This window comes from Mustela erminea, chromosome 6 (genome assembly GCF_009829155.1).
Source record: "Mustela erminea isolate mMusErm1 chromosome 6, mMusErm1.Pri, whole genome shotgun sequence".
Lineage (NCBI taxonomy): Eukaryota > Metazoa > Chordata > Mammalia > Carnivora > Mustelidae > Mustela > Mustela erminea.
Genome location: NC_045619.1, coordinates 7223344 through 7250975, shown reverse-complemented (window position 1 = coordinate 7250975; position 27632 = coordinate 7223344). Strand labels below are relative to the sequence as shown.

The window sequence follows — 27632 nt, the reverse complement described above, 5'->3', positions numbered from 1 at the left end:
GGGGAGAGGGGACTGCCCCGCCTGGTGGTGGGATCCTGGAATCTCAGGCCTGTTTTCTCCTTGGATTTTTTTCCCTTCCTTCATTCCTTCTTTCTCTCCCTCCTTCCTTTTCCTTGCGTTTTTTTCTTTAAAAAGAGATGAGATTTGTTTGACTTACGTGCTTCTTGCTCTTCCACTGTGTGCCCCTGACCAAGCATTGCCCCACCCCATCCTCATCCTCAAAGAGCTGTCTCCCTCTTCAGCTGAAAACAAATGCTCGTAGAACCACTGTCTCAGTCAGCTGGAGGTGCTGTAAGAAATACCATAGTCTGGGGTGCCTGGGTGGCTCAGTGGTTTAAAGCCTCTGCCTCCGGCTCAGCTCAGGTCATGATCTCAGGGTCCTGGGATTGAGCCTCTCCCATCCGGAATCTCTGCTCAGCAGGGAGCCTGCTCCCCCCCAGCCCCCCTCCCCCGCCTGCCTCTGCCTACTTGTGATCTGTGTCTGTCAAATAAATAAATAAAATCTTAAAAAAAAAAATACTGTAGACTGAGTGGCTTACACAACAGAAATTTATTTTCTCACAGTTCAGGAAGCCAGGAGGCCGGGATTAAGGTGCTGGCAGATTCAGTTTCTAATGGGAACCCTTCCTGGCTTGCAGATGACTGCCTTCTCTTTGTGGCCTCCTCTGACCTTTCCTCCCCGGGTATGCAGAGAGGGAGAGCTCTCCGGTGTCTCTGGCCGCACCCTATAACCTCATTTAACCTTAATTATCTCCTTAGAAGCCCTATTTCCAAACAGTCATAATGGGGTTAGGGTTTCAACACAAACATTCAGTGTATAAATTCTGCCCCTTGCCTTCCCAAATTCATGTTTTTATGATATGCAAAATGCATTCATTCCATCCCCACAGCCCCCAAGGTCTTCACTCATTCCAGCATCAACTCGAAAATCTAAGGTCCTAAGTCTCATCTAAATATCTAAATCAGGTCTGGGCGAGACTGGAGGCAGATTCATCCAGAGTAAATTCCTCTACCGCTGTGAACCTGTGAAACCAGACAGGTTATGTGCTCCCAAAAAGCAATGGTGGGACAGGCATAGGACAGATACTCATTCCCATTCCAAAAAAGAACAGTCAGAAAGAGGAGAGAGGTGGAATGCAATGGGGGCAAATTCCATCTTGAGAATCCTCTTCTTGGACCTGCTGTTCTTCCTTGCTGGCCCACCAGGGTGCAGCACAGCCCCCACATCTGTGCCAATCAGTCACCCCGCCCCCCCAGCTCTGAAAAGGAATCAGTGACCCCCACCAAGGCAGTTCTGATGATTTGTGACGGAGGGTTAAACTTTCCTTTTCTTGAAGGATAAAGCATGTTTGCCTCCAAATAGCTTTATGGTCCAGTCCTGTAGCAGGTGAGAAGTCCAGCAGCTTTCCCCACATTCTGTCATCCAGTCTTCTTTGTCTCCTTTGGTTCTAACTGGTAGTGTTTCTGCTAGTGTAATCCCGTCTGATAGCTAATTTGATATGTGCTTCATGACCACACTCATCTCCTTATCAAATGGTTGCTCAGGCACATCATTAGTGTTCCCTTCAGGACACGCTTCCTCATATTTGTGCAATAGGGATAGGCTGAGAATTTTCCAGTTCTTTATCTTCTGGTTCCTTTTGTTTAACAATTTCTTCTTCATCTCTTTTCTCTCAGATTTTACTATAAGCGGTAAGGAAGCCCCATGCCACACCTTCCATGCTTTGCTTAGGAATCTCCTCTGCTTAGGGGCACCTGGATAGCTCGGTTGGTTGAGCATCTGACTCTTGGTTTTGGCTCAGGCCACGATCCCGAGGTTATGGGATGGAGTCCTGTGTTGAGCCCTGTTAGGCTCTGTGCTCAACGTGGAGTCTGCTTGAGATGTTCTCTCTCCCTCTCCCTCTGCCTCTACCCCCATTTGTGCTCACTCTGTGTGTGTGTGTGTGTGTGTGTGTGTGTGTGTGTGTGTCAAATAAAATAAATAAAAATCTCTTTAAAAAAAAGAAAGAAAGAAAGAAATTGGGGCTCCTGGGTGGCTCCGTTGGTTAAGTGCCTGCTTTTGGCTCAAGTGTGATTCTAGGGTCCTGGGATCAAGCCCTACATCGGGCTCCTTGCTCAGCAGAGAGCCTGCTTCTCCCTCTCCTCCTGCCTACTGCTCTGCCTATTTGTGCTCTCTCTCTCTGTCTCTCTCAAATGAATAAATAAAATCTGAAAGAAAGAAAGAAAGCAATCTCCTCTGCTAAATAACCACTTTCATTGCATGCAAATTCTACCTCTCACAAAGAAATGGAACACAATTAATTAATTTTTAAGTTTATTTATTTATAATCTAAAAAAAAAGTTTATTTATTTATAATCTTTACACCCAACATAGGGCTCGAACTCAGGACCCCAAGATCCAGAGTCACACGCTCAAGGCACCTGGGTGGCATAGTCAGTTGGGCATCTGACTCTTGGTTTCAGCTCAGGTCATAGATCTCAGGGTCAAGGGCTTGAGCCCTGCAACAGGCTTGTGCTCAGCACAGAGTCTGCTTGAGACTCTCTCCCTCACCTTCTGCCCTTCTCCCCTTCTCTCTAAAATAATCTTTTTTTTCCTGAAGATTTTATTTATTTATTTGACAGACAGAGATCACAAGTAGGCAGAGAGAGAGGAGGAAGCAGGCTCCCCGCCGAGCAGAGCCCAATGTGGGGCTCGATCCCAGGACCCTGAGATCATGACCTGAGATGAAGGCAGAGGCTTAACCCACTGAGCTACCCAGGCGCCCCTTAAATAAAGAAATCTGGGGGGGAAAAAAAAGCCACATACTCTATTGACTGAGCCAGCCAGGCGCCCCACTAGAGCATAATTTACCCAAATTCTTTGCCTCTTTATGACAAGGATCACCTTTCCTCCAGTTTCCAATAACCTGCTCTTCGTTTCCATCTGAGGCCTCACAGGAACTGCCTTTAACATCCTTATTTCCACCAGCCATGCCTTCGTGGCAATTAGGGGTTTTGCTAGCCACACCTCAAAGCTCTCTCCACTTCCCCCCAACATGCAGTTCCAAAGGCGCTCCATATGTGTCGGTGTTTCTTAGAGCAGCACCCCCTCCTCTCCCTATCAAAATCCGTGCTAGACTCCTCAGGCTTCGGGAACAAAATACAGGATCAGAGCCCTACCTTATGACCCTTTAACTTGACTTCTTAGAGGCTTCGCTGGTCCTTAGAAGACTTTATCTCCGAGTATAGTCCTGTTGGGGGTAGGGCTTCAACATATACACTTGGTGGGGGACACAAACACTTGATTCGTAACAACCAGCTATTAAAATGTTCTTACCAGAGGAAGGAAGCCGAGAAGGAGGAAAGGGTGGGGACGTTAGCGGCTTGCTAGGGCTGGGGCTTTTGCTCACTTGGCACATCGTTTTTTGTTGTTGTTGGTGGTGGTGGTGTTTTAAAGATTTTATTTATGTATTTGACAGAGGGAGAGAGAGAGAGCCAGAGAGCGCAAGCAGAGGAGAGGGAGAAGCAGGCAGGGAGCCCATGCAGGGCTCCATCCCAGGACCCTGGGATCATGACCTGAGCCGGAGGCGACGTTCAACCGACTGAGCCACCCAGGTGCACCGACATCTCCACCGAAACTTCTTTTGCTTCATACTGTAACAGTGTCCCCGAAGCCTGGTTTCCTGGCTGGACGGTGAGCCCTTCAAGGGCAGGGATTTTGTTTCTGTCATGGCCGAGTCCCCTGCACCCAGAGCAGGACTTGGCACGACGGAGGAGCCACTCACATTTAGTGGCAGAATCGAGGGCACGGTTGTGCTTTGCCCACTTCCTCCAGATCACCCAGGGCCACTGTCTGGCAGCCTGTTTGGTTTTCCTTTCCAGGCGGTGTGCTTTATGCTTTACCTGCCCTTCCATGCGGGCATCTGGCACTTAGCAGGTGCTCTGTAGCTTGTGTTCTGGGAGGGGCAGAGCCAGATTGGGTTCCAGCCCATGCAGCTGTTGGGGTGGTCTGTGCCTCTTCTGTCGCTGGCAAGGACCACTGGAGTTACCAGCAGAAGGCCCATTGATCAGGCGGAGGTAAGCCCAGTATCTGGTGTGTGGTAGACACCCAGGAAATCTGAGTTTCCTTCCCTGCTGCCACCTGTCTCTCTGCCTTCCTCCTAGGTGTGGGACAGGCCTACTGGCTGACCCCTGTGGGCAACCTTGGAGTGGGCTGTGGCCTGGGCTTCCCCATCATCAGAGCTGGGCAGATTGTGGGATGCCACAGGGGATTGGGGGGTTCAGGTCAGGCTCGGTGCACATGTTTCTGGACAGGTGTCCTGTAAGGACCGTCCCTTCTCTCCCAAGCTCCCCAAGAAATCTGTCATTCTCCTTCACATCCAGCTCCAGGAAAACTTCCTGAAGAGCCTTCCCTGGCTTCCTGCAATGGGCCCATCTCTCCTTCCTCTCAGTGCCCAGGCCCTTCGCACTCACAGCTAGCCTGACTACAGCTGGTGACTCACCTGTCTTTTCCCTCCTTCTAGACCAGGAGTTCCTGGAGAGCGGGGCTGGGCCTGAGCCACGAGCTCATTTTGTAGCTCCCCTGCCCCCATGCCTAGTAGGGAGGTCATGGATGTTGATTGGACTGAAGTATACCCTGGCTTTCCGGGGCTATCTCTGCCCTTGGCACAGAGGAGACTATCTCACCAATACGTTGCGGGAGTCAGAAAAATCTCAAAGGAGGGGGCGTGGTGATTTCCTCTGCATCCTGGGTCCCTGTAAGACCTGGGCCTCTAGCTTGGTGTTACTTTGTATTACTGTGAATTTTAGCGGTGGTCGTACTCTTGCTGGGGAGGGGGCTTATGAAGGCCTAAGGCGTATGGATCTCTGCTGGGCATCCCTAGTTTATTAGGGCCGATCTTGCACATGGCGGCACTCTCTCTTTAAGCACCACTAGGGCCCAGCCCCTTGGGGCAGCCCTACCAACCTCTACTAGCCTGGGTGTGTTGCTTTTGAGATAAAATCTAGTTGCCAGCCCTGGCCTAGGGCCTTTACACTCAAGAGAATGACCCTAGCGTGGTTTGTAATAGACCCAGGAGCAAGACGTTGGAAGAAGCATAGTATTTTCACGCTCAAGTCTTCCCCTGAATCATCCCACAGACACATCTGCCTTTTCTGGGCCATGAGTCTGCACCAACCCCAAGGACAGGCTTAGGAGCCTAGGAAGATGACCAAGCGGTTGTCTTGGACCAAACTGTGTCTTTGAGGAAGGAAAGCAGCAGCATTTTTACAGATGTTAAGTCGATAGTTCTGGGCCTGGCCCCCACGGGCTGGCGGAGCCTCACTTTCCTCGTTCCTCAAAATGTGGCCCCAGAATGGCCCAGCCCCGGGGTCATCAGTCAGGGCCAGATAAAATGTGGGAGATGGCAGGGATTTCGTAAACAGTTGAATGCTGCCTGCCAGAAGGCCCTCTCTCCCTGACACGGAGCAGCCAACTCCTATTCACCCTTGAAAGCCCAGTTCAGAAGTGGTCCTCTTTGTCACTCTGACCCAGGTCAGAATCCAAGCCCCATCCCTCCCCACCACCTGGGGTGTTTCCTGCGCCCAGACAAGCGGATCAGCCTCCTCGCTGCCCCCCACCTCGCTCAGGCCATCACTGGGCCGGGTGGAGCAGGGTTGGGGGGTGGACAGGCCCTCCGAGCCCTCACATCAGACCCGGCCCTCCCAAATGTAGCCACTGTGTTGTGCCTCATCACAGCCTCTTCTGTTCGCCACAGAAGTCTGGTTTGGGGTGGAGGCGGTGGGATGTCCTTCCACATCTGTAAGTCGGTTAGAAGAGCTGTGTGGAGGGGCGCCTGGGAGGCTCAGTTGGTTAAGCCGCTGCCTTCGGCTCAGGTCACGATCCCAGGGTCCTGGGATCGAGTCCCGCATCAGGCTCCGTGCTTGGCAGGGAGCCTGCTTCTCTCGCTGCCTCTGCCTGCCTCTCTGCCTGCTTGTGTGTACTCTCTCTGTCTCTGGCAAATAAATAAAATCTTAAAAAAAAAAAAAAGAATAGATTTAATCTTGAAAGGTTATTTTAAAAAAAAAGAAGAAGAAGAGCTGTGTGGAGGGTGGGCACCTTCTCCCCTGTATGTGATGGGCGTACAGCGGATGCTGAACTGAATGCCCAGCATAGGAATTCTGGTCCAAAATCTACCCCTTGCTATGTGTCTGCCATCTCCCAGGCCCGGAAATGAGCGCCTTCTCTGTGCTAATCCTGCGGGTAGGTGCTGTCTGTAATCTCTGCCGTACAAAGCGGGAAACTGCCAATCGGGGTGGCAGGCTAGCCCGCTCTGGGATGGGAACCCTCTCCGCCGGGCATGCACACAGCACGGCTGCTGCATGGGGGTTGAGGTGGTCAGAGAGGAGGACTCGCGCCAGGCCGGGTGAGGAACCTTCTTTATACCGCCTGGGGCCGGGCATGTTTTTTTTCCTTGGCTTCGGATTCAGATTTGGGAATTACCTCTTGGGATGGATATGGGCTCGTTTCCCTGAAGTGTGCTCAGACGGCCGGGCGGAGAGGGGACTGGGAACACTGTTCTCCGACCGCCGTGGTTTTCTGAGGGAGCTGCAGGCTGAGCCAGGCTTCCAGAAGGCAATAGGCCAACCGCCCCCACATGGCGGGAGATGGTGTGGGGAAAGGTGATCACCGAAATTACAGCGAGTCATCAAGAGGCTCTAGGTGCGGGAGGGGAGGGCCTGTCCCCCAACCCCGCTCACCCCCCCAGAACCCAGTGATGGCCTCAGGGAGGTGGGGGGCAGTGAGGAGGCTGGTCCGCTTGTCTGGGCGCAGGAAACACCCCAGGTGGTGGGGAGGGATGGGGCTTGGATTCTGACCTGGGTCAGAGTGACAGGGCTTGGTGGTCCTGACCCTGTGGTGCTGGTTGTCTAGGCCTGTAGGGGGTCTGCCTCCCTCTCAAAGGTCCCCTGCCCTTGCGGTGCCACACTGCATGGTGACAGGTGCTCCCTTTTCTCTCCCACCAGGTGAGCCTCCCTTGCAGGGCCTTGAAGGGCCAGGACTGGGTCTCAGCTGTCAGTGGCTCCCCAGGCTCCCAGGGAATTGGAAGAATGAGCATATGATGGTCCCCTCGAAGGGAGGGAGGGGCCGTCGTGGAGGGGCTAGGCTTCCTAGGAGGGAGGGGGTTTCCTTTAGAGGATGGCAGCACGGGTAGAAGGAACCACAAGGCCAAAAGCCAGGAGTCAGAAAGGCCACCCCAGCCCATTCTGGCTGGAGGCCCAGAGGAACGTGTGGGCGTGAGAGGATGAGCTCTTGTTTCCCAGACGAGGAAGCCGAGGACGAGAGACCAACCAAAAGGTGTGCTTGGCAAGGCCCGGGCAGCCCAGGGCCATCACCGCCTGCCTCCTGCAGGAGAACAGGCTCACGGTTGTGTCCGTCCCAGGAAACACATGCAGATTTCCGCAAGAGGGAGGAGCGGGCTTGAATGACACCTGCTGCTGCGGTGGTTGGACTGTCGCTCCGCTCCAGGTGCTCTACCCGTGTTGTCTCTTGAATGCTCACGACGGCATTGCGACAGGAGCTGCTGTCAGCCCCACTTTCCCCATCAGGAGACCAAGGCCCAAAGTCACACAGTCACACAGTCACGCAGCGAGCGTAAGTGCTGTCATTCATACCCAAGTGGGTCTGAGTCCAGAGCTCTGACCCAAGGCTCCGGCAGGGCAAGCAGGTGTCGGTGGCAATGGCCCAGGCCCTGCCCAGTGCGAGCAGCTGGTGTGAAGAGCACTGTTCTGGGAGTCTGAAGACTCGGTGTGGCTTCACCCCTCCCTGGGAAGAGCACATGGGAAGAATGAAATTTGGGGAACTGAGCTCCCCCGATACCACACTTCTTATCTCTAGAGCCTCATAGCCACCCTTCCTGGCGGGGCTTGTCATCGGACGAGCAGCACAGAGACAGAGAGTGAGGCCCAGAGCAGTGCAGTGGCTGGCCCTGGCCACAGGACGTCTCCCAGCTCCCAGTGTGGCCAAGGACATGGCGTGTGGTCTGACAGGGCTATTTGCCTCTCACTGGTTGAGTGATCTTGGGAAAGAAACTTCTCGCTTTGTGTCTCCCTGTCCTCATCTGTAAAATGGGTTAGTGACCTCTGCTCTTCTCACAAGACAGGATTGTGAGGACATGGTTGAAGAAGATGGAAATAAAGAACAAGGAAGCGGGACATCTGGGTGGCTCAGTCGGTGAAGGGTTTGCCTTTGGCTTGGGTCATGATCGAGGGGCCCTCAGGTCAAGCCCCACGTCAGGATCCCTGCTCAGCAGGGAGCCTGCTTCTCCCTCTCCACCCTGCTTGTGCTCTGTCTCTATCTCTCAAGCCCCACATTGGGCTCTCCCCTCAGCAGGGGGCCTGCTTCCCCCTCTCTCTCTGCCTGCCTCTCTGCCTACTTGTGATCTCTGTCAAATAAATAAATAAAATATTTTTTTTAAAAAAAAGAGAGCACAAGCAGGGTGTGGGCTGAGGAGAGGGCTTGGTGGTGGTTAAAAGAGGGTGGCCTGGGTTCAAATCCTGCTTCGGGTGCCTGCGTGCCAGCTCATTAACTGGGGCTCCCTGAGCTTGTTTCCACCTTGGTAAAATGGAGACAAAATCACACCCGCCTCATGGCATTGTTGAAAGATTCCAAGAGATCTTCTGTTTGGGGTGCTACATTGTAGCTCTAATCATCGGCATCATTTTGTATCTTGTGTATCTCTTCTCCTTGGACTGGGTTTGCTGGTAAAGCAAGGTTTTCTCCTTGACCTTGGGGTAGTCTGATGCAGAATTGCCGGCCACCCCCCGTGTGTGAGGAAGGGCAGGTGGCCTCCAGGCAGCCCCTGCCCAGCAAAGGCACCGCACAAAACAATCCAGCGGGGCATGGGCGTGGAGGGCACGAGCTGCGTGGCTGGGTTCACAAGGTGTCTGTAGGCTGTGAGAAGGGCCACGGCCCTTGGGGGCACCTGCGAAGTGGGATGGGTGTGGGAATGAGAGAGCCCACAGCAGGGTAGGGACGGTGACCAGCCCCCGGCCGCTGCTAACTAACGGATAGACTGTTTCTCCCCCAGAGACTGATGGAGAGGCAGAGACGGAAGGCGGACATCGAGAAGGGGCTGCAGTTCATTCAGTGAGTGTGGGGCTGCCGGGCAGGCTGGGCGGGCTGGGTCCTCTGACGGTTTCTTCTCCATAAGCCTTTGCTGCTCAGACTCCCATGTGTGCAGGGAAGTGAGGAGGTGGGACGTGCTAGGCAGGGGCCAGGGGAGTGTAGATCTGGAATAACACGCCATGTACACACACTCCCTGACTCTGGTTACCCTCTAGTCCTGCTCCGTCCTACCATTTTATTTTATTTTTAAGATTTTATTTATTTCACAGAGAGAGAGATCACAAGTAGGCAGAGAGGCAGACAGAGAGAGAGGGGGAAGCAGGCTCCCTGCTGAGCAGAGAGCCCGATGTGGGGCTCGATCCCAGGACCCTGGGATCATGACCTGAGCTGAAGACAGAGACTTTAACCCACTGAGCCACCCAGGCGCCCCTCCGTCTACCATTTTACCCTCGCCCTCCACATATCCTGGCACAATTCCTGTTAATTCTCCTGCTAGCCTATGTACAGCTTATAACCAATCAATCAATAAACCAGTTTCCACTGATTAAGCACACCTTTTGGGCCCTGTGCTGGGCTCTACACACCCTTCCTCTTCCCAATCCTCCCAACAGCCCAGTGAAGTAGGAGGCCTTATTTCCATTTTGCTGAGGCTCCGAGAGGTTAAGAAACTTGTTTGCGGTCACACAGCTACAAGTGTTAGAATTCTAACCCAGGTCTAGCTGACCCCAAACCCACATCTCTTTCCATTATTTGCCCCTCAGTACCCACAGGCCGTGTTTGGGGTTTGTTTATTGGTTTGTTTTTCCTTTTTTTTTTTTTCTTTTTTTCCACACAAAGCATTTTTACTAACTTTTTTCTTTTGTTTTTCATAAATAGATCCCCAGAGGCCCATTTATCATGCCATTACTGAAGGGTTAGCTGAAGGGCCCCTCACTTGCTTGGGTCCTTTCCGAAGCCATGGAAGGCTCCCTGAGCAATTCTCTGTTTCTGGTTTTGTGGGATTTTTTTTCTTAAATGGGAATCCCCACAAAACTAGGATTCACCTTTATCTACCCTCATACAAACTCCCCAATTTTGTTCTCTCACAGAGATCCTTAAAACACGACCTGCCTCTTTCCCAGAGACTAGGCCCGTTGTCACGCACACCGTGTCCGCGTGGTCCTGGTGGAGCATGTGTCGACATTCACACACTGTCCTTGCTCAGGCCGCCATGAGAGCTGTGGTCCACCTTTCCCTCCTCTCTGGGCCCGCCTCCTCCCCTTGGGGGGGGCTTTGATTTGGGGGGACCACTCAAAATGTATTCAGATGCCAGTCTGATGAACAAAGTGAACCTTACAAATACTGTCTTTAATTTAAGTCACTGGTTTCTGTGGAGCTGGGCCTTTGAGTCCCACATCCTGGTTCCCCCACTGGCTGGGGGCTTCCCAAACCTTTGAAGGAAGACCAGCCCCTGCCCTCCAGATGTCATTGTGCTTGGGGTAGATGGTAGTTCAGTGTTCTTCCCCTTTCCAGAGGGGAGTTCTAGAAAGGTTTAGCAATAGGAACAGCCTCCTGGGAACCCATATGTCGTCTCCTCAGGGATTGCTTTACAAGATAACACAGTAGGACCTGCTGCTTTTTAATTAATTGCATTTTCACATATAGACTTTGTGCCCTAAGCATTTATTAGGCACCTCAGGGCACAGAGCACTGTAGGACCATAAAGTGGTTTGCACAGGTGGGGAGGCAGTGGCTTGTATGGAGGCTTGAGCACCAGAATCAGGTGACCTTTAGGTCAGGGTGTGCCCCGCTGGACAGGGAGCTAGTTGCTGGAGAGGGGAGGCCAGGAAGGAGGGTAGTGATGGGGCCTGGCTGGGAGTACAGGGAACGGCGATGGGCCCTGGCCCCCGACCGGTGGAGAGGCGAGTGAGAGGGCAGGATGTGAGCCCCGCGGTCACAGTCAGGGACATGCCCTTCCCACACACGCAGGGGACATCAGGGGACATCGGCATCTTACCACTTGTCACTCACTGGCTCAGGCTGCTCTTTCTTGCCCAAATGTTGGTGGCAGCTCTGAACAGCAGAAAGAGCCTAGCCCTGCGCTCTGGCCCTGGCTCTGCCGCCACCCTGCTGTGTCACTGTCCCCTCCAAGTGTCTGTTTTCCCCTCTGTGCCGTGAAGGACCAGGAGCCTGCCCTTCTCGCTGAGCTATTCAGCCTGACAGGTGTGCCTCCGCTCTCCTGGACTGGCGTTTCCTTCCGCACTGAGCGGGCATTTCGTTGACCCCAGCCGAGGACAGGGCGCCCACAGCCCCGTCTGCTTTGTTGAGGCCGGCGCGAGGGGTCAGACTCCGAGCGCACCTGGCACTGGCCGGGGGGCTGCGAGTTTTGCAGGAAGGGACGGGAGAAGGGCGGAGGCTGCCGAACCAGGGGGACCTGAGGTACACTCTCGGGGCCACCTGGGGCCTGCGTCTGCAGGTTTGGTGTGTCGAGGCATGGTCGCTCTCAGGGAACTGGTTTGTTGGGAGGAGGACAACCGGCTGGAGCCGGAGCTGGAGCCGGAGCTGGAGCCGGCCCGCTCTTTCTCGGCATCCGCACCTGGGGAAGCCTGGCCGTGGCCCTGGAGCAAACACAAGGCCTTGCTCCGACCCTTCCATCAGAAATGGAAGCCCAACCTGGCGTCGGTTTAGGGGGAAAAGACTGCTGTCCCCTTACCCCAGTCTGCCAGGTGACATCGGAGGTCCGAGCTGGAGAACGCCACCCTGGGCGTCGTCTGTGGCCTTTGGCTCGGGCTCCTGGGGCCTCCATGAGTCTGAGGCCCCTGGGCTCACCCGGACTTCGTACCTCTCTCCTTTTCCTGCTAGGTCGACACTACCCCTAAAGCAAGAAGAGTATGAGGTGAGTGTCAGCTTCCAGGCTGGGGGACGGCAAGGGGGAAGGGCCAGGGTGTCCCAGGTGGGGGGGGTGGGGGCGAGAGAGGCAAGGTGCCGGGCCTCCACCCCTGAGCCCCATCTGCACCCTGCCCCCCCGGCAGGCCTTTCTGCTCAAGCTGGTGCAGAACCTGTTTGCTGAGGGCAATGACCTGTTCCGGGAGAAGGACTATAAGCAGGCCCTGGTGCAGTACATGGAGGGGCTGAACGTGGCCGACTACGCCGCCTCCGACCAGGTGGCCCTACCCCAGGAGCTCCTGTGCAAGCTGCATGTCAACAGGGCCGCCTGCTACTTCACCATGGTGAGCGCGCCGCCCGCCCTCCCTCTCCACTGCCCGCCCTCCCCGCCCACCGCTTCCCCCAGATGCCCAGCCGAGCCAGGCCAGTACCCCAGTGAGCTTCTGCAGGGCCGGCTCCCCCACGTGTTCCCCTGTAAGTCTCCCCAGCTGCACCGAACACTCGCCCGCAGAGCCTTCAAAGTGCTCATCCAAGAGGCAAAAAATGGTTTGTAATGTTACTGAGCCCCACCCTGGAGGAAGTAAGTGAGGCTCTCAGGGTGGCCGGGGCCTTGGCAGGAGGAGGCCGGGCAGTCAGGGCTGAGAACCGCTCCCCTCATGGTGGGCTGGGCGGCCTCTTTCTGTAAAGGCCTGGCCTCTCCTGCTCCTCCCTCCTGTCTCCCCTGCCCCCTGAAAGCTCTGGCCTCCACCTCTTCCTGTCCAGCCTGCTCCCTGACTCAGTCTCTCACCGGATCCTTGGAGAGGCTCTGCTGGGAGCCCTGGAGAGACCCCAGTAACAGCTCCGCAGGTCGGAGTGGACCGTCCCAGAGAAGCGGGTCTACCAGATGCCTGTTCACACCCTCTCCTGTACCCTGAGCCGCCTTCGTGCTCTCAGAGGTGCCTTCCTCTCAGAGGTGCCTTATTACTCTCGGTCTGTGGAGCCCTGAGCCGCAGGCAGGTATCGAAGTAGACATGTCCGGAACACCAGCTCAACACTGAACAATTTAAAGGCCCGTCCGCTCCCGTGGCCTGCCCGTGCCCATGGGCGGCCCCTTCAGCTGGACGTACGGATGCTCTTGACCAGAGTATGAAGGCCAGAGCTGTTTCCTGGAGCCCTGGAGCCCCCTGCCCTGACCCTGGTCCTCCAGCGGCTTCCATCTCTGCAGGGAGGGGCAGGAGGCCCGGGGGAGGGACGGAGGGAAGGAACAGGCGCCGACCCCTGAGCCGCCCGCCCCTCTCCACAGGGCCTGTATGAGAAGGCGCTGGAGGACAGCGAGAAAGCGCTGGGCCTAGATGGCGAGAACATCCGGGCCCTGTTCCGCAAGGCCCGTGCCCTCAGCGAGCTGGGGCGCCACAAGGAAGCGTATGAGTGCAGCAGCCGGTGCTCCCTCGCCCGGCCCCACGTGAGTGCCCCAGCCCGGGCTTCTGAGCCTGCTTCCTCCCCTGGGGCAGGGGATGGACCCAAACACTCAGATAGGGACTGTGAGCTCTAGTTGTGTTTTCTCAGGCTGCCAAAAACATGGAAAACACACCGTATGTATTAGCTCACCTAATCCTTGCATTGGCCCTTTGAGGTAGATAGTATTATTGTCCTTACTTTAAAGATGAGGAGAGAGGCATAGAGAGACAGGAACTTACCGAGATCACAGCTGGGGGTGGCAGAGGCCACCCTTGAACCCAGGTGATCTGATTCTAGAAGTTCGCATCTTTTTTGTTGTGGTTGTTGAGATTGTATTTATTTATTTGACAGAGATCACAAGTAGACAGAGAGGCAAGCAGAGAGAGAGGGAGAAGCAGGCTCCCCCGCTGAGCAGAGAGCCCTATGTGGGGCTCGATCCCAGGACCCTGCGATCATGACCTGAGCCAAAGGCAGAGGTTTAACCCACTGAGCCACCCAGGCTCTCCCTAGTAGTTGGCATCTTAACCTCTGTACTATGATGGTACAGGGTTGCAGTAGGGACTAAAAGGGGCACCACACGTGCCGGGATCCTGATGTCAGGCTGTCCCTCCATGGGGGAGAGACCGGGAATGGACTCGTAGTGAGCCTCGCTTGGCCTGGCCCACACACACAGCTGGGCACAGGTCTCTCCCCGTTTATTCATCCACTTCACAAGTATTTACTAAGCACCCATGAAGTGCCCGGATCTGTGCCCTTCAGGGTCCCACAGTCCACTGGGAGACATGGAAACAGCCCTGGGGTCTAGGCCTGACTCCACCCCTGAACCCCAGTGTGACCTTGGACGAAACACTTCCGTCCTGCACATTAGCTGTGTGTCTATACAGGGCCCCTCCTGCTTTATCCTGGAAATAATGGGCATGAAAAGGCTCAGTTCTGCCCAGCAGTGATCAGGATCTTGGAGGTCTCCCTCCCTGGAGGAAGGTGGGCTTGAGTGGGGCCAGAAGAAGCAAGAAGGGTCTGGGCGGTCAGAACAGAGGGGAGGCCACGCACGTGCACAGTGGCCCAGGATGTTGGTGTCAGAGAGCTGGGTTTAGGATTCTAATCCTGAGTCAGCCATCTACTAGCTGTGTCACCTTGGCCCCACACAGCTTAGTCTCTCTGAGCCTTGGTTTGTACCCACTGTCAAACGGGGGTGACAATACGCCATGCACGATCGGGCTATGAGAATGGAATCCGAAAATCATATAAGGCAGTTGGCTCAATGGCCAGGCACAGTGAGTCCAGGAAACATTCACTCTTCTGATACTTTTTGTTTATTACTCATGCTTCTCCAGTTCAGTTTAAAGTTTTTATTTATTTCTTTGTCAGGGAGAGTTAACGAGCAAGCACAAGCAGGGGGAGCGGCAGGCAGAGGGACAAGCAGGCTCCCCACCGAGCAAGCAGCCGATACGGGACTTGATCCCAGGACCCCGGGATCATGACCTGAGCTGAAGGCAGATGTTTAACCCACTGAGCCACCCAGGCGCCCCTCCGATTCAGTTCAGTTTACAATTAAGATCCTTTCTAACGACAGTAGACCCTGAGCCGTACAGCATTTTCTAGAAGGTCCCCATCCAAGTCTCATGTCTGCTATGCACGGGCAGGCAGGGGGGGCGTTTACCCTACTGCTCGGTGAGGCCGCTGGGGCCCGGCGAGGCCGCTCACTTGCCTGAGGAAAGTTCCCAGATGTGGACTTCTGACTGAATTGGGGGACTCCCCCATTTTCCAGTCTTTATTGGCAAGTGCTGGCTGAGCTCTGCTCCCTGCTGGGTGCTGGGGACCAGAGATGACTACAGCTCTGGCCCTGGGCTCCAGGAGCTCATCCGGTAGGAAGGTGGACAAAGGCACAGGTTGTGACAACATCCTTGTTGCCCCTTTGGTGCCTGGACCGTAGTTACCATTCCTTTGTTCGTGGTTGGTGTCCCCCACCGGACGGGAGCCTCCATGAGGCCCGGGGTTGTCTTTCCTGTGACAGTGGCGTCCCTGACTCCTAGGCCCTGCCTGCCACATGAGGCGCACGCAGTAATACAGCCTTGGAGGGGGAAGGAATGTTGGGTGCTGTTACTGAGCACTAACCGTGGGCCCACCATGTTCCAGACTTCCCACATTCTCGCTCCTATGGGCCTGGGCACCACCCACATGTCCTCTCTTGCGAAGAGTTCTAAGACATTGCGTGGTTGAAAGAAGCCGGTTGTAGAACAATAGGTACAATATGATCTCACTTATGTAAAAAAAAAAAAAGAAGAAGAAGAAGAAAATCCTCACAAAGCAAAACCGAGCATCCTTTCTAGGTCCGTAGGGACATATGTAAATTCCCAGAAAAGATCTGTAGGGAAACAGATCAGAGCACGAGGCACGCTCCCTCTGGGGAGGAGCCTAGAGTGGGGTTCGGGATGGGGGTGATCCTGGGGAGCACTTGCTCTCTCCGTAGCATATCAGCCCTCTACAATAACACTACTGCTTCCTGAGTTTTAGAAATAAAAAGATCATCTTAAATTCCAAAATCAAAAATTATTTCTTTCCCCTCCCCACAGTAAAAGGACAAAGGGAAGCCTGAGTTCTGGGTCAGCCCCATCATGTACAAGCTGTGTGACCTGGGCAGCCAGTGACCCCTCCTGGGGCCTCACCCCCTTGTCAGTAACATGGGGTAACAGTGGACATCCCTCCCTGCCCCCACCCCCCAACCCTACATACATGCCCTGCCGTTGCCCAGGAGGGCTGCACAGGGTCTCCAGAGAGACTAACCCGCTGCACCCTGGGTCTTGTCGCTCCAGGATGAAAGTGTAACTCAGCTTGGTCAGGAGCTGGCTCAGAAGCTTGGGCTTCGAGTTCGGAAAGCATATAAGAGGCCCCAGGTAAGGTGGGCTCTGGGCACTGAGGGTGGGCGAGGGTGGAGATGGGGAGGTCTGAAGGAGAACCAGGCACCTTCGGGCAGAAGTGGGCGAGGGCGGCCAGGGCCGGCCCAGAACAGAGGGGATTGATAACCGGTGATCTTCTCTCTCTGTTGGCTGAAAGCCCTGGACCGGCGTCCAGAACCGTTTGGGAAAGGAAAGAACAGCCAAAGCGTGCAGTTCGCCTTACACGCCAGCTGCTAAAACCTGTTCCCTCCCTTGCCCTGGCTGATTTAAACACCCAGAGATGGCCTGAGTTGACACTGGTGTCCTACGGCCTTGTGTTCTCGAATAACCTCTCTAGGGTGCGTCCTGGAGACATGGGCATCCGTGTGGCTCTTTGAGATCCACGTTTATTCACTTGGCACCTCTTTTATGTCGGAAAGCTGCATGGGGGAGAGGGAATGGCTCTAGAGTCATTTGTGACCTTGAACAACTTAGTTCTCTCTCCCCTGGGGTTTCCGCATCTGGAACATCAGGACCCTTATGCCTGCCTCGGGGGGGTTCGTGGGAGGATCACAAGGAAAGAATGTTTGAGGTGCTGCCTGCCACACAGAAGGAGTATGTGGATGTCCTCTGCCCTGATCCCAGTTACAGGAAGAAAATGCCCGAATCTGACCCCAAGACGGGGCAGGTAACTTCGGGCCAGCCTAGGGGCAGGGAGCCTTAGGGTAGGACCCTGTAGGGGCCTACAGAACCCCAGCAGCCCGTGTTGGGGCCCCTCTGCTCCCGCAGCTGATGGGACCCGGAGCATCTTTCCAGAGTCTTCATCTCTCCCCACTTCTCTAATCTCTGCAGGAACTGGAAACGTTTTCTCTGCTCAGTAATGGCACTGCGGCTGGCGTGGCGGATCAGGTAGGATGAGGAGCAGGAGCCCCAGCCCCCTCCCTGCCTCCAGTGCCAGCCTGTCACGAGAGCTTCGGATTCACTCTCTGGGGCATAACGACCCCAGCAGTGGGTTCAGAGCCATCACACTGAAGGGCTGGGCTCCAGCTGTCCTAGTCTAGGACAGTCTGTGAGCCAGACACCAGCCCTGGGAAGCGGGGGTGACTGACCGCCTTGACCTGGGCCAGACTCGCGGATAGCTCTAGGGATTCAGAGCACACCTCCTAAGAGGGGCCTCCTGGGACCACAGGGCCAAAGTGTGGGGACAGGCTGTGACAGCTGTTGGCGGGCGGGTGGCCTAGTCGCAGTGACCTTCCGGCTTCCTCACCCTTCCTGCGGCCGTTGGCCTTTCTGCATCTCAGCCTCTAGGTCTCTAATGTCCTCCCTCTGCCTACTTTCTCTGCCTTTCCGTTTCCAGGACCCAGCTACAGCACGCACCCGCACTGAGGCCCCTCCTGGTACCCCCGCCCACGTGGCTGCTGGGGAGATGCACAGAAATTGGGGGCAGAGCTCAGACCTGGGGTCCCATGGGGATGAGCCCAGCCTGCAGGGCTGTGAGAGCTGTTCTGGAGCAGAACCTTTACCTCTGAGCCTCGGATTTCGAACCTGTGAAATGAGGGTGTTCTGTCCCTCGGCTGGAACAAGGGAGCAGATCCTATGTAGTGTGGCACCGTGGGAGCCACGAGGAGCAGTCAGCATTTTCCTAGCTTTTGGATGTCCCCACTCCCAGGGCCAAGACGCTGGTGCAGACCTGGCTCATCTGGGGGCGGGGCAGGACCCGGCACACACACACTGGACACGCCCATTGCTCACTGCGCATGCTCAGGTGGACTTTGAGGCTTTCTGGAAGACAAGGGACAGGCCCTTGGAACACTGATGGAGGCTGGGGTCCTGCCTCTTTGTTGTACGTAAGGGGAGACTGAGGTACAGAGCAAGAAGGGGACTTGGCAAACATCGCACAGCGAGGCAGCTGCGGGCCTGTCTGCCTTCCGGGTGTTACGAGGCTTTCATTCCTTCACTCAGCAAACTCCCAGGGAACCCTTTCTTGGTCCTGGGCTGGGTGCTGGGGCATAGCTGAGTCAGGCAGGCACATCCTTGAACTTGGGGAATTCTGGGTGCCCAGGGAGGCAGATATGGCTCTGTCTGTGTAGCATTGCTCATGGATTGTAACCAGAAATTTGGGGGCCTGGCATATGTTGAATGCTGAAAAACAAACACAAACAAAAAACACATTTGGTCTAACCAAATGCCATGGACTGGGCGGCTTATAAACAACAGAAATTCATTTCTCACAGTTCTGGAGACTGGGAAGTCCAAGGTCAAGGTGCTAGCAAATTCGGTATCTGGCGAGGACCCGCATCCTGGTTCACAGATGGCACCTTCTAGCTATAACCTCACATTGAGAAAGCGGTGAGGGAGCTCCCTGGGGTCTCTTTTGTAAGGGCACTAATCCCATTCAAGGGTGCTTTACCCTCATGACCTAATCACCTCCCAAAGGCCCCACTCTTAATACTCTCCCCTTAGGGGGTAGGATTTCAACATACGAATTTGATGTATGTTGAACATCTGGCAAATATTCAGACCATAGCAGTGAATGAGTGACTGAAGAATTTTAAATAATTTCACAATGCCTTGAAAGGGTACTACTTACCCCTATTACAAAGAAGAAACCAAGGCTCAACGAGTTAGATGATTTGTGTGAGTCCACTGAGCCTAGGGCTAGACATAGTAAGCAAAACATTCGTGGTTCCTGCCTTCAAAGCACTCAAGTCCAGGGTAAATGGATACTAGTGTGATAATTTCTGGTTACAAACCATCACAAGAGCTGTAAAGGCAAAGCTTGGGTAGCCACGGGCCACTGGAATAGCCTGATTTAGATTGGGCATCAGTGATCTTTCAAATGAGACCTAAAGGTTGAGGAGTAGGCAGGGGCGCAGTGTGCTGGTGAAGCTGCATTTCAGACAGGGGAGAGATGCAAAGGGAGGTGCAAAGGCCCTGCGGCTAGGAGGAGCTAAGAGAGTAGGAGGGACCAAGTGGAAGGGAGGCAAGGCCCTAGTGGGGCTAGAACAGTAGATAGAAGCCAGACCACCTTGCCCCTGGGGAGGAGCTGAGTCTTCACCACAGGAGTGTTGGGAAGGCATTGGAGGGGAAGAGTATTGATTCTGTTCATTAATTCAGAAGAGATTTATTGACGGCTCCTATGTGCCCAGCATAGAGTTGATCGAGGCACTGGATAGGCAACAGAGGGAGAAATAGCCAAGGAGCCTCACCTTCATAGAACTTACAGCGCAACTGGAGGAGACAATAAACAAAAAGTGATCAGTGCTGTGGAGATGGTTGGCTGGGGAATAATGGGGCAGTTGGGAGGGGTTGCAGTTTTAAACAGTGAGCAAGGAAGGCCTCAATGAGAAGGAGACACTGGGGCAAAGACCTGCAGATGAGGGATGTGCCTTGAGGAGGTCTGGGGGAGGAGGCAGGAGGAATGGTGAGTGCAAAGGCCCTGAGGCAGGCATGTGCCCAGTGTGTGGGACAATAGCCAGGAGGCCATAGTAGCTAGAGGCTGGGATGCAGGGCTCCTCTTTCCTCTCGCCAGAGGTGATAGGGAGGCAGGAAGTCATTTCAGGATGATCTTATTCAGAGTTCCTAGCTATCAAGGGGTCCTGCCTTATTCCTGGAGCTGAAGAAATGGGGGCTCCCTTTTGTTTTCTGCTGATAGTGTTTTAACAGCGCCTTATAGGATTGTGCTGGGGTAACCCTGGTTGGGTATGTGATGGGATGTTCCTGCTTCTTTCCCTTCCCACAGCAACTGTCCTGGTTAAAGCCGCATGACACTAGGGCTAGCCTCCTCTTCCTGTACCCTCAAGATGAACTCTGACAGACCAGCCTCTAGGTCTCTCCCTAGTATAGGGACCCTCCGTGGCTATTAATAAAAGTGTCTGTTTAAAAGTAATCAACTCCGATCCTCTTGCCTGGCATTCAGGCTCCCCAGCAGTCGAGTTCCGACATCTCTCTCCGGCCTCACCTCCTACTCACGCACCAGGCAGTGTGTGTGTGTGCATTTCTGCCGGGCTGTGCGACAGGCTCCTTGGAGAGCAGGACGGTAGGATCCTCCGTCCTGTGCCTCCGCTTGGCACCCCTTTGGAGGCAGACAGGTCAGGTCTCTGCAAACTGGTGGCACAACCTAAAAGAAATGATTTGTCTTAGAGCTTTGGGTTCCTCTCTGTGAAACAGAGATGATTGTGCTCAGTTCCCGGGGTGCTTGTGTAGACGACCTGAAGGCAGGCAGGGGAGCCAGCAGCCGGTTACCTGCTATGTGGGTATCCCTAGCAGGGAAAGGCAGGGACAGATGAGCCTAGCAAGATAGTCTAGAGCTGGGTGGTGGACAGGGCCCCGGGGAGCCCTAGACACCCTGGGCAGGGAGATGCATGGCTTTCCCTAGCATCATTCATCTGGCCTCTCCTTCCGGCCTCACATGAGAGCAGCAGCTCTGACCCGGCATGGCAGCAAACACACCAGAGACACTGAACTGCTCATCTTTGCCAAGCCAGGGCCAGGCTACATGGTGTGAGGAGTGTTCTGTGCAGGTGGGGGTCGGGAGTGCACAGGGCTGGGTCTGGGGTCGGGGCCGACTCCCAAGTCCCAAGTCAGACAAGCCCCTCTCTGACCCGGGAGTGGCAGCTTCCCCAGGCTCCTGGACTGACATCTCCTTGCACTTGGGGGGTTGGGGGAGGACAACACTGCAGGGCGCCTGGACCAAGGGTTGAGCTCACTGGGCAGTGAGGCGCTGGCCTGGCCTGACAGGTGGCAGGAACCCGCATCCTGCTGCTGTCAGCACCGCTGCGGGTCCATGGGACAGGATGGCGATCAGGGAGATTCCAGTCCTCCTTCTGCCCTCGGAGGGCACGCAGAGGACATGGGGTCACCTGGGGGCCTGCCAGGGAAGGAGGACTGCAGCGGGACTGTGCAGGACTCAGAGAAGGGGAGGATGTGCCAGGATTGAGGAATGACTCAGGCCACAGCCAGAGGGGGACACGAGGCAGGGGAGATGCAGCACGCGGGTCCATCCAGGCCAACATCTTGACAGGCAGAAAGCACTTCCTAAGTTCTATGCAAATGTCAAGTGATTTCAAACTCATAACAGTTCTAGAAGGTGGATGACTGTACCATCCTTAATCTGCGGGTAAGGGAGCAGGCCCAGGGAGGGTTTGGAACTTGGCCAGGCCCCAGAGCAAGCTGCAGCCCAGCTTTCCCTCCAACAGCAGGTGCACGGGGGGCAGTGGGATCCTACCTGGACTCCTTCAGCCTGGGGCCGTGATTGGGGCAGGGGACACTGGTGATTCCGGGTTTGGCACCTTTGTCTTTGAGCTGCAGGCTATCCATGCAGGGCACAGCTGGGTAAAAACCAACCACCGTCCCCAGGGTATGGACCCTATCCTGTGATGGGCAAGGAAACTGAGGCTCAGAGGTTATAGCTCTTTCCTCTCAGGGTACCCCTCTAAGCAAAGGGACAAGCCTTGAGGCTTGTCTAACCCCGCTCCCTCTGCCTCCTGGCTCCTGCCCATCCGGCCCTGGGTTTCATTCCAGCAACAGCCACAGGGTGGGGGAGGGGCAGGCACCGTGGCCTGCCTGACCTTCTGTGTCCTTTCTCTCCACAGGGAACTTCCAATGGATTGGGCTCCATAGATGACATCGAAACAGGTAGTGTCCCTGATCTGAGGGCACAGGGCAGGGACGGGTCCTCAGGGAGGGCTCAGCCCTCAACTGAGGGCTCTCTGCCCTAGCGACCCCCTGAAGCATGAAAGGAAATAGCGGGTCTAGGAAACCACACTCCCTCTCAGGGAGGAGAGGGTGGGGGTCGGCCACACCGGAGGGCAGCGCCCCAGGCCAGCCCCTCCCCCAACTGGGAGTCCCCTTCTCTTCCTCACTGGCTTCCAGGAAGAGTGATAAGTGTCCCTTAGAGAAGGCGTCGCTTCTCCTCAGGTAGGATAGTCAGGCCCTGAGCCAGGTCCTTTCGAGAGAGAACACAGGATCGAAGGACCCTGTCCTGGTCTGTGGTGGCCTTCCTTCTGGTGACTGAGCCTCTGGCTCCCGAGTCAGGCCAGCGCAGGCAGGGCTCCTGACTGGAGCTCGGAAAGGAGGGAAGGTGCTGTGTGAGGACCCTAGGGCCCCAGAGCACCTCCCCCCACCGCCAAGCAGGAGCCCCCATGGCTACTGGTCCCCCCTCCCATCCACAGACTGCTACGTGGACCTGCGAGGCTCCCCGGCCCCCCTCCCCTCTACCCCCACGATGCCCCTGTTCCCTCATGTTCTGGACCTGCTGGCCCCCCTGGACAGCAGCAGCAGGGCCCTCCCTGGCACTGAGAGCCTGGACGACTTTTCTGACGGGGATGTCTTTGGGCCGGAGCTGGACACACTCCTGGACTCACTGGTGAGCTGAGTCGCCGCCCTTCTGCTCCCCGGAGCCCCTCCCCCAGCCCGGACCCCAGCATATTCATCCTCCTGTCCCACAAGCGGGGGGGGGGTCCCATCTCCATGTCACAGTTGGAGAAACTGAGGCCTGAGGAGGGGAAGGGACCTGCTTGGAATATAAACATGAAGCTCTATAGAATGCATAACCATGGGGCGCCTGGGGGGCTCAGATGGTTAAGCATCTGCCCTCAGCTCAGGTCATGATCTCCAGGTCCTGGGATTGAGCCCCGAGTCAGGCTCCCAGCTCAGCGGGGAGTTTGCTTTTCCCTCTCCCTCTGCCTCTCCCCCTGCTTGTGCTCTCTCTCTCTCAAGTGAATAAATAAAATCTTAAAAAAAAAAAAAAAAAAAAGACTGCACAACCAGAGGGACCATGAATATCCCTGGCTCCACTCGTGGGATGGGTGGGGGCTGAGGCACAGAGGGTTGGCTTGCCTGCCTGGGGCCTGGGGAGCCTGCCTCTGCCCAGCCCCGGGTGGTCAAGTTCTCCTCCAACCCCTCCTTTTGGGGGGTATAGCTCAGTGGTAGAGCATTTGACTGCAACCCCTCCTTTTGTTCCTCACCTCACAGTCCTTGGTCCAGGGTGGCCTGCCTGGCAGCGGTGTGCCCAGCGAGTTGCCGCAGCTGATACCCGTGTTCCCCGGTGGGACCCCACTGCTGCCCCCTGTAGTGGGCGGCTCCATCCCCGTCTCCAGCCCCCTGCCCCCGGCCTCCTTTGGCCTCGTCATGGACCCCTCCAAGAAGCTGGCTGCCTCTGTGCTGGACGCCCTTGACCCCCCAGGCTCGGCACTGGACTCCCTCGACCTGCTGCCGTACTCGGATACGCGTTTGGATGCCCTCGACAGCTTTGGCTCGACCCGTGGTGCCCTGGACAAGCCCAACTCCTTTGTGGGTAAGGCCTGAGTGGGCACGGGCACCCCCACCCCCTTGGCAGTTTTCAAAGTACCACGGCATCTCCAATCTCTTGGGGGGCGGAGCTGGGATCACCACTCAGTTCAGCCGAGGTCCAGGCCCTCTGTCGCCATCATGGTTCAGGGCCACCGCCTCTGAGTTGCCTTGTCTCCTGCAGTGTTCAGCCCAGTGTGGGGCTGAGGCCAGAGGGGCTGGGTGTCTTGTTCAAGACCATACTGTGGAGCTGGGCTAGGCCAGGACTCTGAACTTGCAGTATAGTGCTCTCTGGCCAGCCTTCTGGGGCCCTGGGGTCACCGGGTTGGTAGGATCTCACAGGGATGATCCTGAGGCTAGGGGAAGGGCTGCCAGGCCACAAGCTCCTTCAGCACCACTCTGAGCGGGGTGCCAGGGGCCCAGAGAGGAAGCAGAGCTGTTAGGGCCCTCGCAGGACCTGGCCCAGGCCACTCGTGGCTCAGGGGGACTCAGGAGGCCACAGGAGCCAAAGGGAGACTTCCTGAAGTCACTGATGGCTAAGGGAGATCTTAAAGGAGAAAGTCCTTGCTGTCCGGGGGAGCAGGTGACACAGGCTTGCATGACCGAGGGACTGGGCGATGAGGAGGGTCCTCAGCAAGGGGGGGGGGTGGATTGGGGACCTTGAAGAGCTGAAGCTGGTGTCAGAGGACCTTTGAGCCACACTGAGAGCTTGGGCTTTCTTCCGGGGGCAGTGGGGGCCGCGGCAGGTGTAAGACAGGCTGCTCGTGCTCAGGCTGGGACACTGCTCTGCCCCTGGGCAGTGGTCTTGAGGGTAGGGTCAGGAGATCAGCACAAACAGTAGAGGCTGTGTGGCCCGGGTGGTTTCAACAAGTTAGAAATGCCTACGAGAAAGTCCTCAGAAAACTTCTCATCCCTTCGGGGCAGGACGGGTGACCCCTGTGTCTTCTTGCCCAGAGGAAACCAACTCACAGGACCATCGTCCCCCAAGTGGTACTCAGAAACCAGCCCCCTCGGTGAGTGCTTGGCGCAGATCTATGACCAGGTACCCTGTGCCCTCTCGGGTGGAAGGGAAGTGGGTGTGGGCTCCAGAGTGGAGGTGAGCCTTCCGCATGGGATGGGGTCCTGCACCCCCCAAGGAGGCACCCTCAGAATGGCCTCTGCCTAGCCCTTCCAAACTGAGCTACATGCTGGGAGGGCGAGCTGAGGGCACGGCCCAAACCTTGTCTGACAGAAGAGGACATTGAGGCTCAGGGCTTAAGTTACTTCTCCAGGGTTAGTAACATCCCTGTTCTCGGGACTCATCCCATTCTGTTTAGGAGAGCCCTAGCAGGCAGCCTGCCTTCTGCACTCTGGCCTCAGCCTAGACACTAGCTGTGTGGCCCTGGGGAAGTAACCTAACCTCTCTGGGTCTTGCCTTTTTCGCCATCTGCTGATGCCCTGGGGGCTTGGGAAGTAGAGGCTGGGAGTGGGGAGCGGATGTGCGTAGCACCCGATTAGGGCCATTCCTGTTTCTCTGCTTTTGCTCAAGGGAAGGTTCTGGGCCAAGATTAGTGTCACCCACGCACCCCCTCAAGGCGAGTTCAATCCCAATGTTACAGATTCTTGGATCACGTTATAAGGAATTTCCTTATTTAAAGAATTCCCTAGCCAGTAGGGTAGGAGAAAGGGGTGGGTCCTGGGCTACAGTTCTGCTCTTGGGTAGGATGGGGGGGTCATAGAGCCCCCCAACCTCTGGTGCCCAGGCTGGCTTCAGTGGCTCCAGCCAGGGTCCGGTGCCCAAGACGGCCAACCTCCTCCTGTCACAGCCCGAGCCCTCCATGCCCAACACCGCCTTGCTCATCAAGAACCCCTTGGCTGCCACCCATGAGTTCAAGCAGGCCTGCCAGCTCTGCTACCCCAAAACAGGTAATGTGACTCCTTCATATTCCTCTACCCCTCCGCCCAGAGATACTGGGAATCCGGAATAGCCTCCTGGGGTGACAGAGCCCTAGTGTACCAGTCAGAGGAAAATGTGGAAAAACAGGAGCCCCTCTGTGTATTTTGAGCAGGTGGGGAGTTGGGGGAGGTGTAGAACATGGGGTTCTGGGGCTTTCAAAATTGCCACAAAGGCTAGAGGAACAGAAGCTAGGAGTCTCCCCAGCCTCTGGGCTGCTCCTTCACAAGCCCAGGACCAGAGCTGAGTTGTGCCGCTCTCTCATGGGAGTCAGGGGCTGCTGCATCGCAGCCTCCCACAGCCCAGAGGCTGCTGCACGGCCATGGGGTGGTGTCCAGCTGGCTGCGGCAGGAACATGTTAGCCCACACCTCGTGCCACCTCCGCTTCACCATCCACTTCTCCCACAAGAGCATCTCTCTGGGTGGATACAAACCCGGCCTGGAACCCTGGAGGCAAAGGAGTCTGGGAAATGTAGTTCCTAGATTCCCAGCTCCCAGATCCAAGGGAGGTGACAGAAGCCATTCACAGTAGATGCCCAATGCTGGGAGACAGTTTTCAGCACACCTGGAATCTTAGAATTCTAGTCTGAGACTCATTTGCCAGAATCACGGACGTTTTAGTGCAATATTATTTTGGGAGGCCAAGTTTAAAAGTCTTAGCAGTCTAGGATTCTCCATCTGAGGGGTATGAGTTGACAGGACCTCAGAGGCTGTCCAGTTGTTGTCCACACACTGCAGGATCTTCCCCTTCACCCCTGGCCACATGCATGTCACCCCTGAGAGTCCTCCCAGCAAAACGCCCATGGACCTGCAGGGGCGGGGAGCAGGGCGCCATCTTGCTGGATGGCTGCGCCCATGATAAAGTCTTTCCTCACACGGACCTCAGGCTGCCTCCCCAGTCCACACACCCGCGGCCTCTCACGCCCTGTGGACTGCGCAGCTGGTGCTGGCACAGCCAGGTCGCATGGCGTCCCCGCAGGGCTATTTCCCCATTGTCAGTGGGGAGGAGGCCCTGGGTCAGAGACTTGACCGAAGCAGAGCTGGGAGCGTGAATTCGAGCAGTGCCCTTCCAGGCAGGATGAGAAAGGGACGGGCCTGCTCTCTGCCAGGTGCTGTCTTCCTCATTCCTTCTAGAGAAATCCTGGAGAGTCTGAGTGGTGATGAAAGGGGGGGGTGGGTTCTAGAAAGGGGTCCTTGGAGGGCCCCCTGTCTCTAGGGAGCACCTGGCAAGGAAAGGAGGCCCAGCTGACAGAGGGAGGTTTTTAGGCAAGGGTCCAAGTCCCACTGCTTGAGACCATCAGCTGTCACCCTTCAGCCCTCCACTGAAATCTGTCTCTGTCCACGTGTCCCCGCAGGGCCCAAGGCGGGCGACTACACCTACCGCGAGGGCCTTGAACACAAGTGTAAGCGGGACATCCTGCTTGGCCGGCTCCGGAGCTCCGAGGACCAGACCTGGAAGCGGATCCGGCCCCGGCCCACCAAGACCAGCTTTGTGGGCTCCTACTACCTGTGCAAAGGTGGGTGCGCTGCGGCGGGGGCCGGCAGTGCGGCCAGGGCCTAGCTCCTCTCACACTCAGCCTTGGCTCTGCCCTTCCTCACCAGTGAGCGGAGGAAGACATTCATCGAGGAGTCATCCCACAGCAGAATGAGCATCTAGGCCCTGTCTTGACAGCTCCACAGACTGGGGGGAACATTAGAGATGTTCCATTCCAGCGAAAGCCCCTACTGAGCGTGAGGGCCAGGCAGTCCATGGAGAGTGGTTGCTGTCACAGCTGCAGGGTCCCGAAGGACTGTGGGAAGGATGTGGGGAGAAGCCACGTAAAGCACATAGGACTGGTACATAGTAGAGTAAACAGGTTGATAAATATTAGCTTTTAAATGTTACTGTGTTGCCATTGTCCCCACTTCTGGCTCACAGCGACATGGCCGGTATTTAATGGACATTTCTCAGGTACCTTGCTTGCTGACTTCGATTTCCCAAGCAAGCATCTTGGAGCAGTCTTCATGGCTCTCTACAAGTAGTCACGACATTGCTGGGCACTTCTAGTGTCGCCCTTCTGTACCCACCATCACGCATCCTCACAACTCAGGGCTGGGAAGCTGAGGCTTCAGGAGGCTCCGCCTTTGTCCCTCAACCCAGCCGGAGGCA

General features: G+C 55.9%; 1 protein-coding gene across 7 annotated transcripts in view; it reads left to right on the top strand.

The window, feature by feature from the left end:
* The window catches only part of ZC3H7B (zinc finger CCCH-type containing 7B), a 56324-nt gene that overhangs the window by 13941 nt on the left and 14751 nt on the right, over positions 1-27632 (top strand). The window contains exons 1-13 of one of the 7 annotated variants that reach the window (XM_032346141.1): positions 3695-4056; positions 9045-9103; positions 11924-11957; positions 12094-12291; positions 13230-13388; positions 16198-16278; positions 17113-17169; positions 21855-21897; positions 22434-22627; positions 23236-23557; positions 24505-24563; positions 25293-25455; positions 26839-27000. In XM_032346141.1, coding sequence (XP_032202032.1) covers positions 3970-4056; positions 9045-9103; positions 11924-11957; positions 12094-12291; positions 13230-13388; positions 16198-16278; positions 17113-17169; positions 21855-21897; positions 22434-22627; positions 23236-23557; positions 24505-24563; positions 25293-25455; positions 26839-27000 — 1618 coding nt within the window. In that variant the 5' untranslated portion in view covers positions 3695-3969. Of the gene's footprint in view, positions 1-3694; positions 4057-9028; positions 9104-11923; positions 11958-12093; positions 12292-13229; positions 13389-16197; positions 16279-17112; positions 17170-21854; positions 21898-22433; positions 22628-23235; positions 23558-24474; positions 24564-25292; positions 25456-26838; positions 27001-27632 lie in introns of those variants that run through there. The other 6 variants (XM_032346140.1, XM_032346144.1, XM_032346142.1 and 3 more) reach the window with 6 other exon arrangements.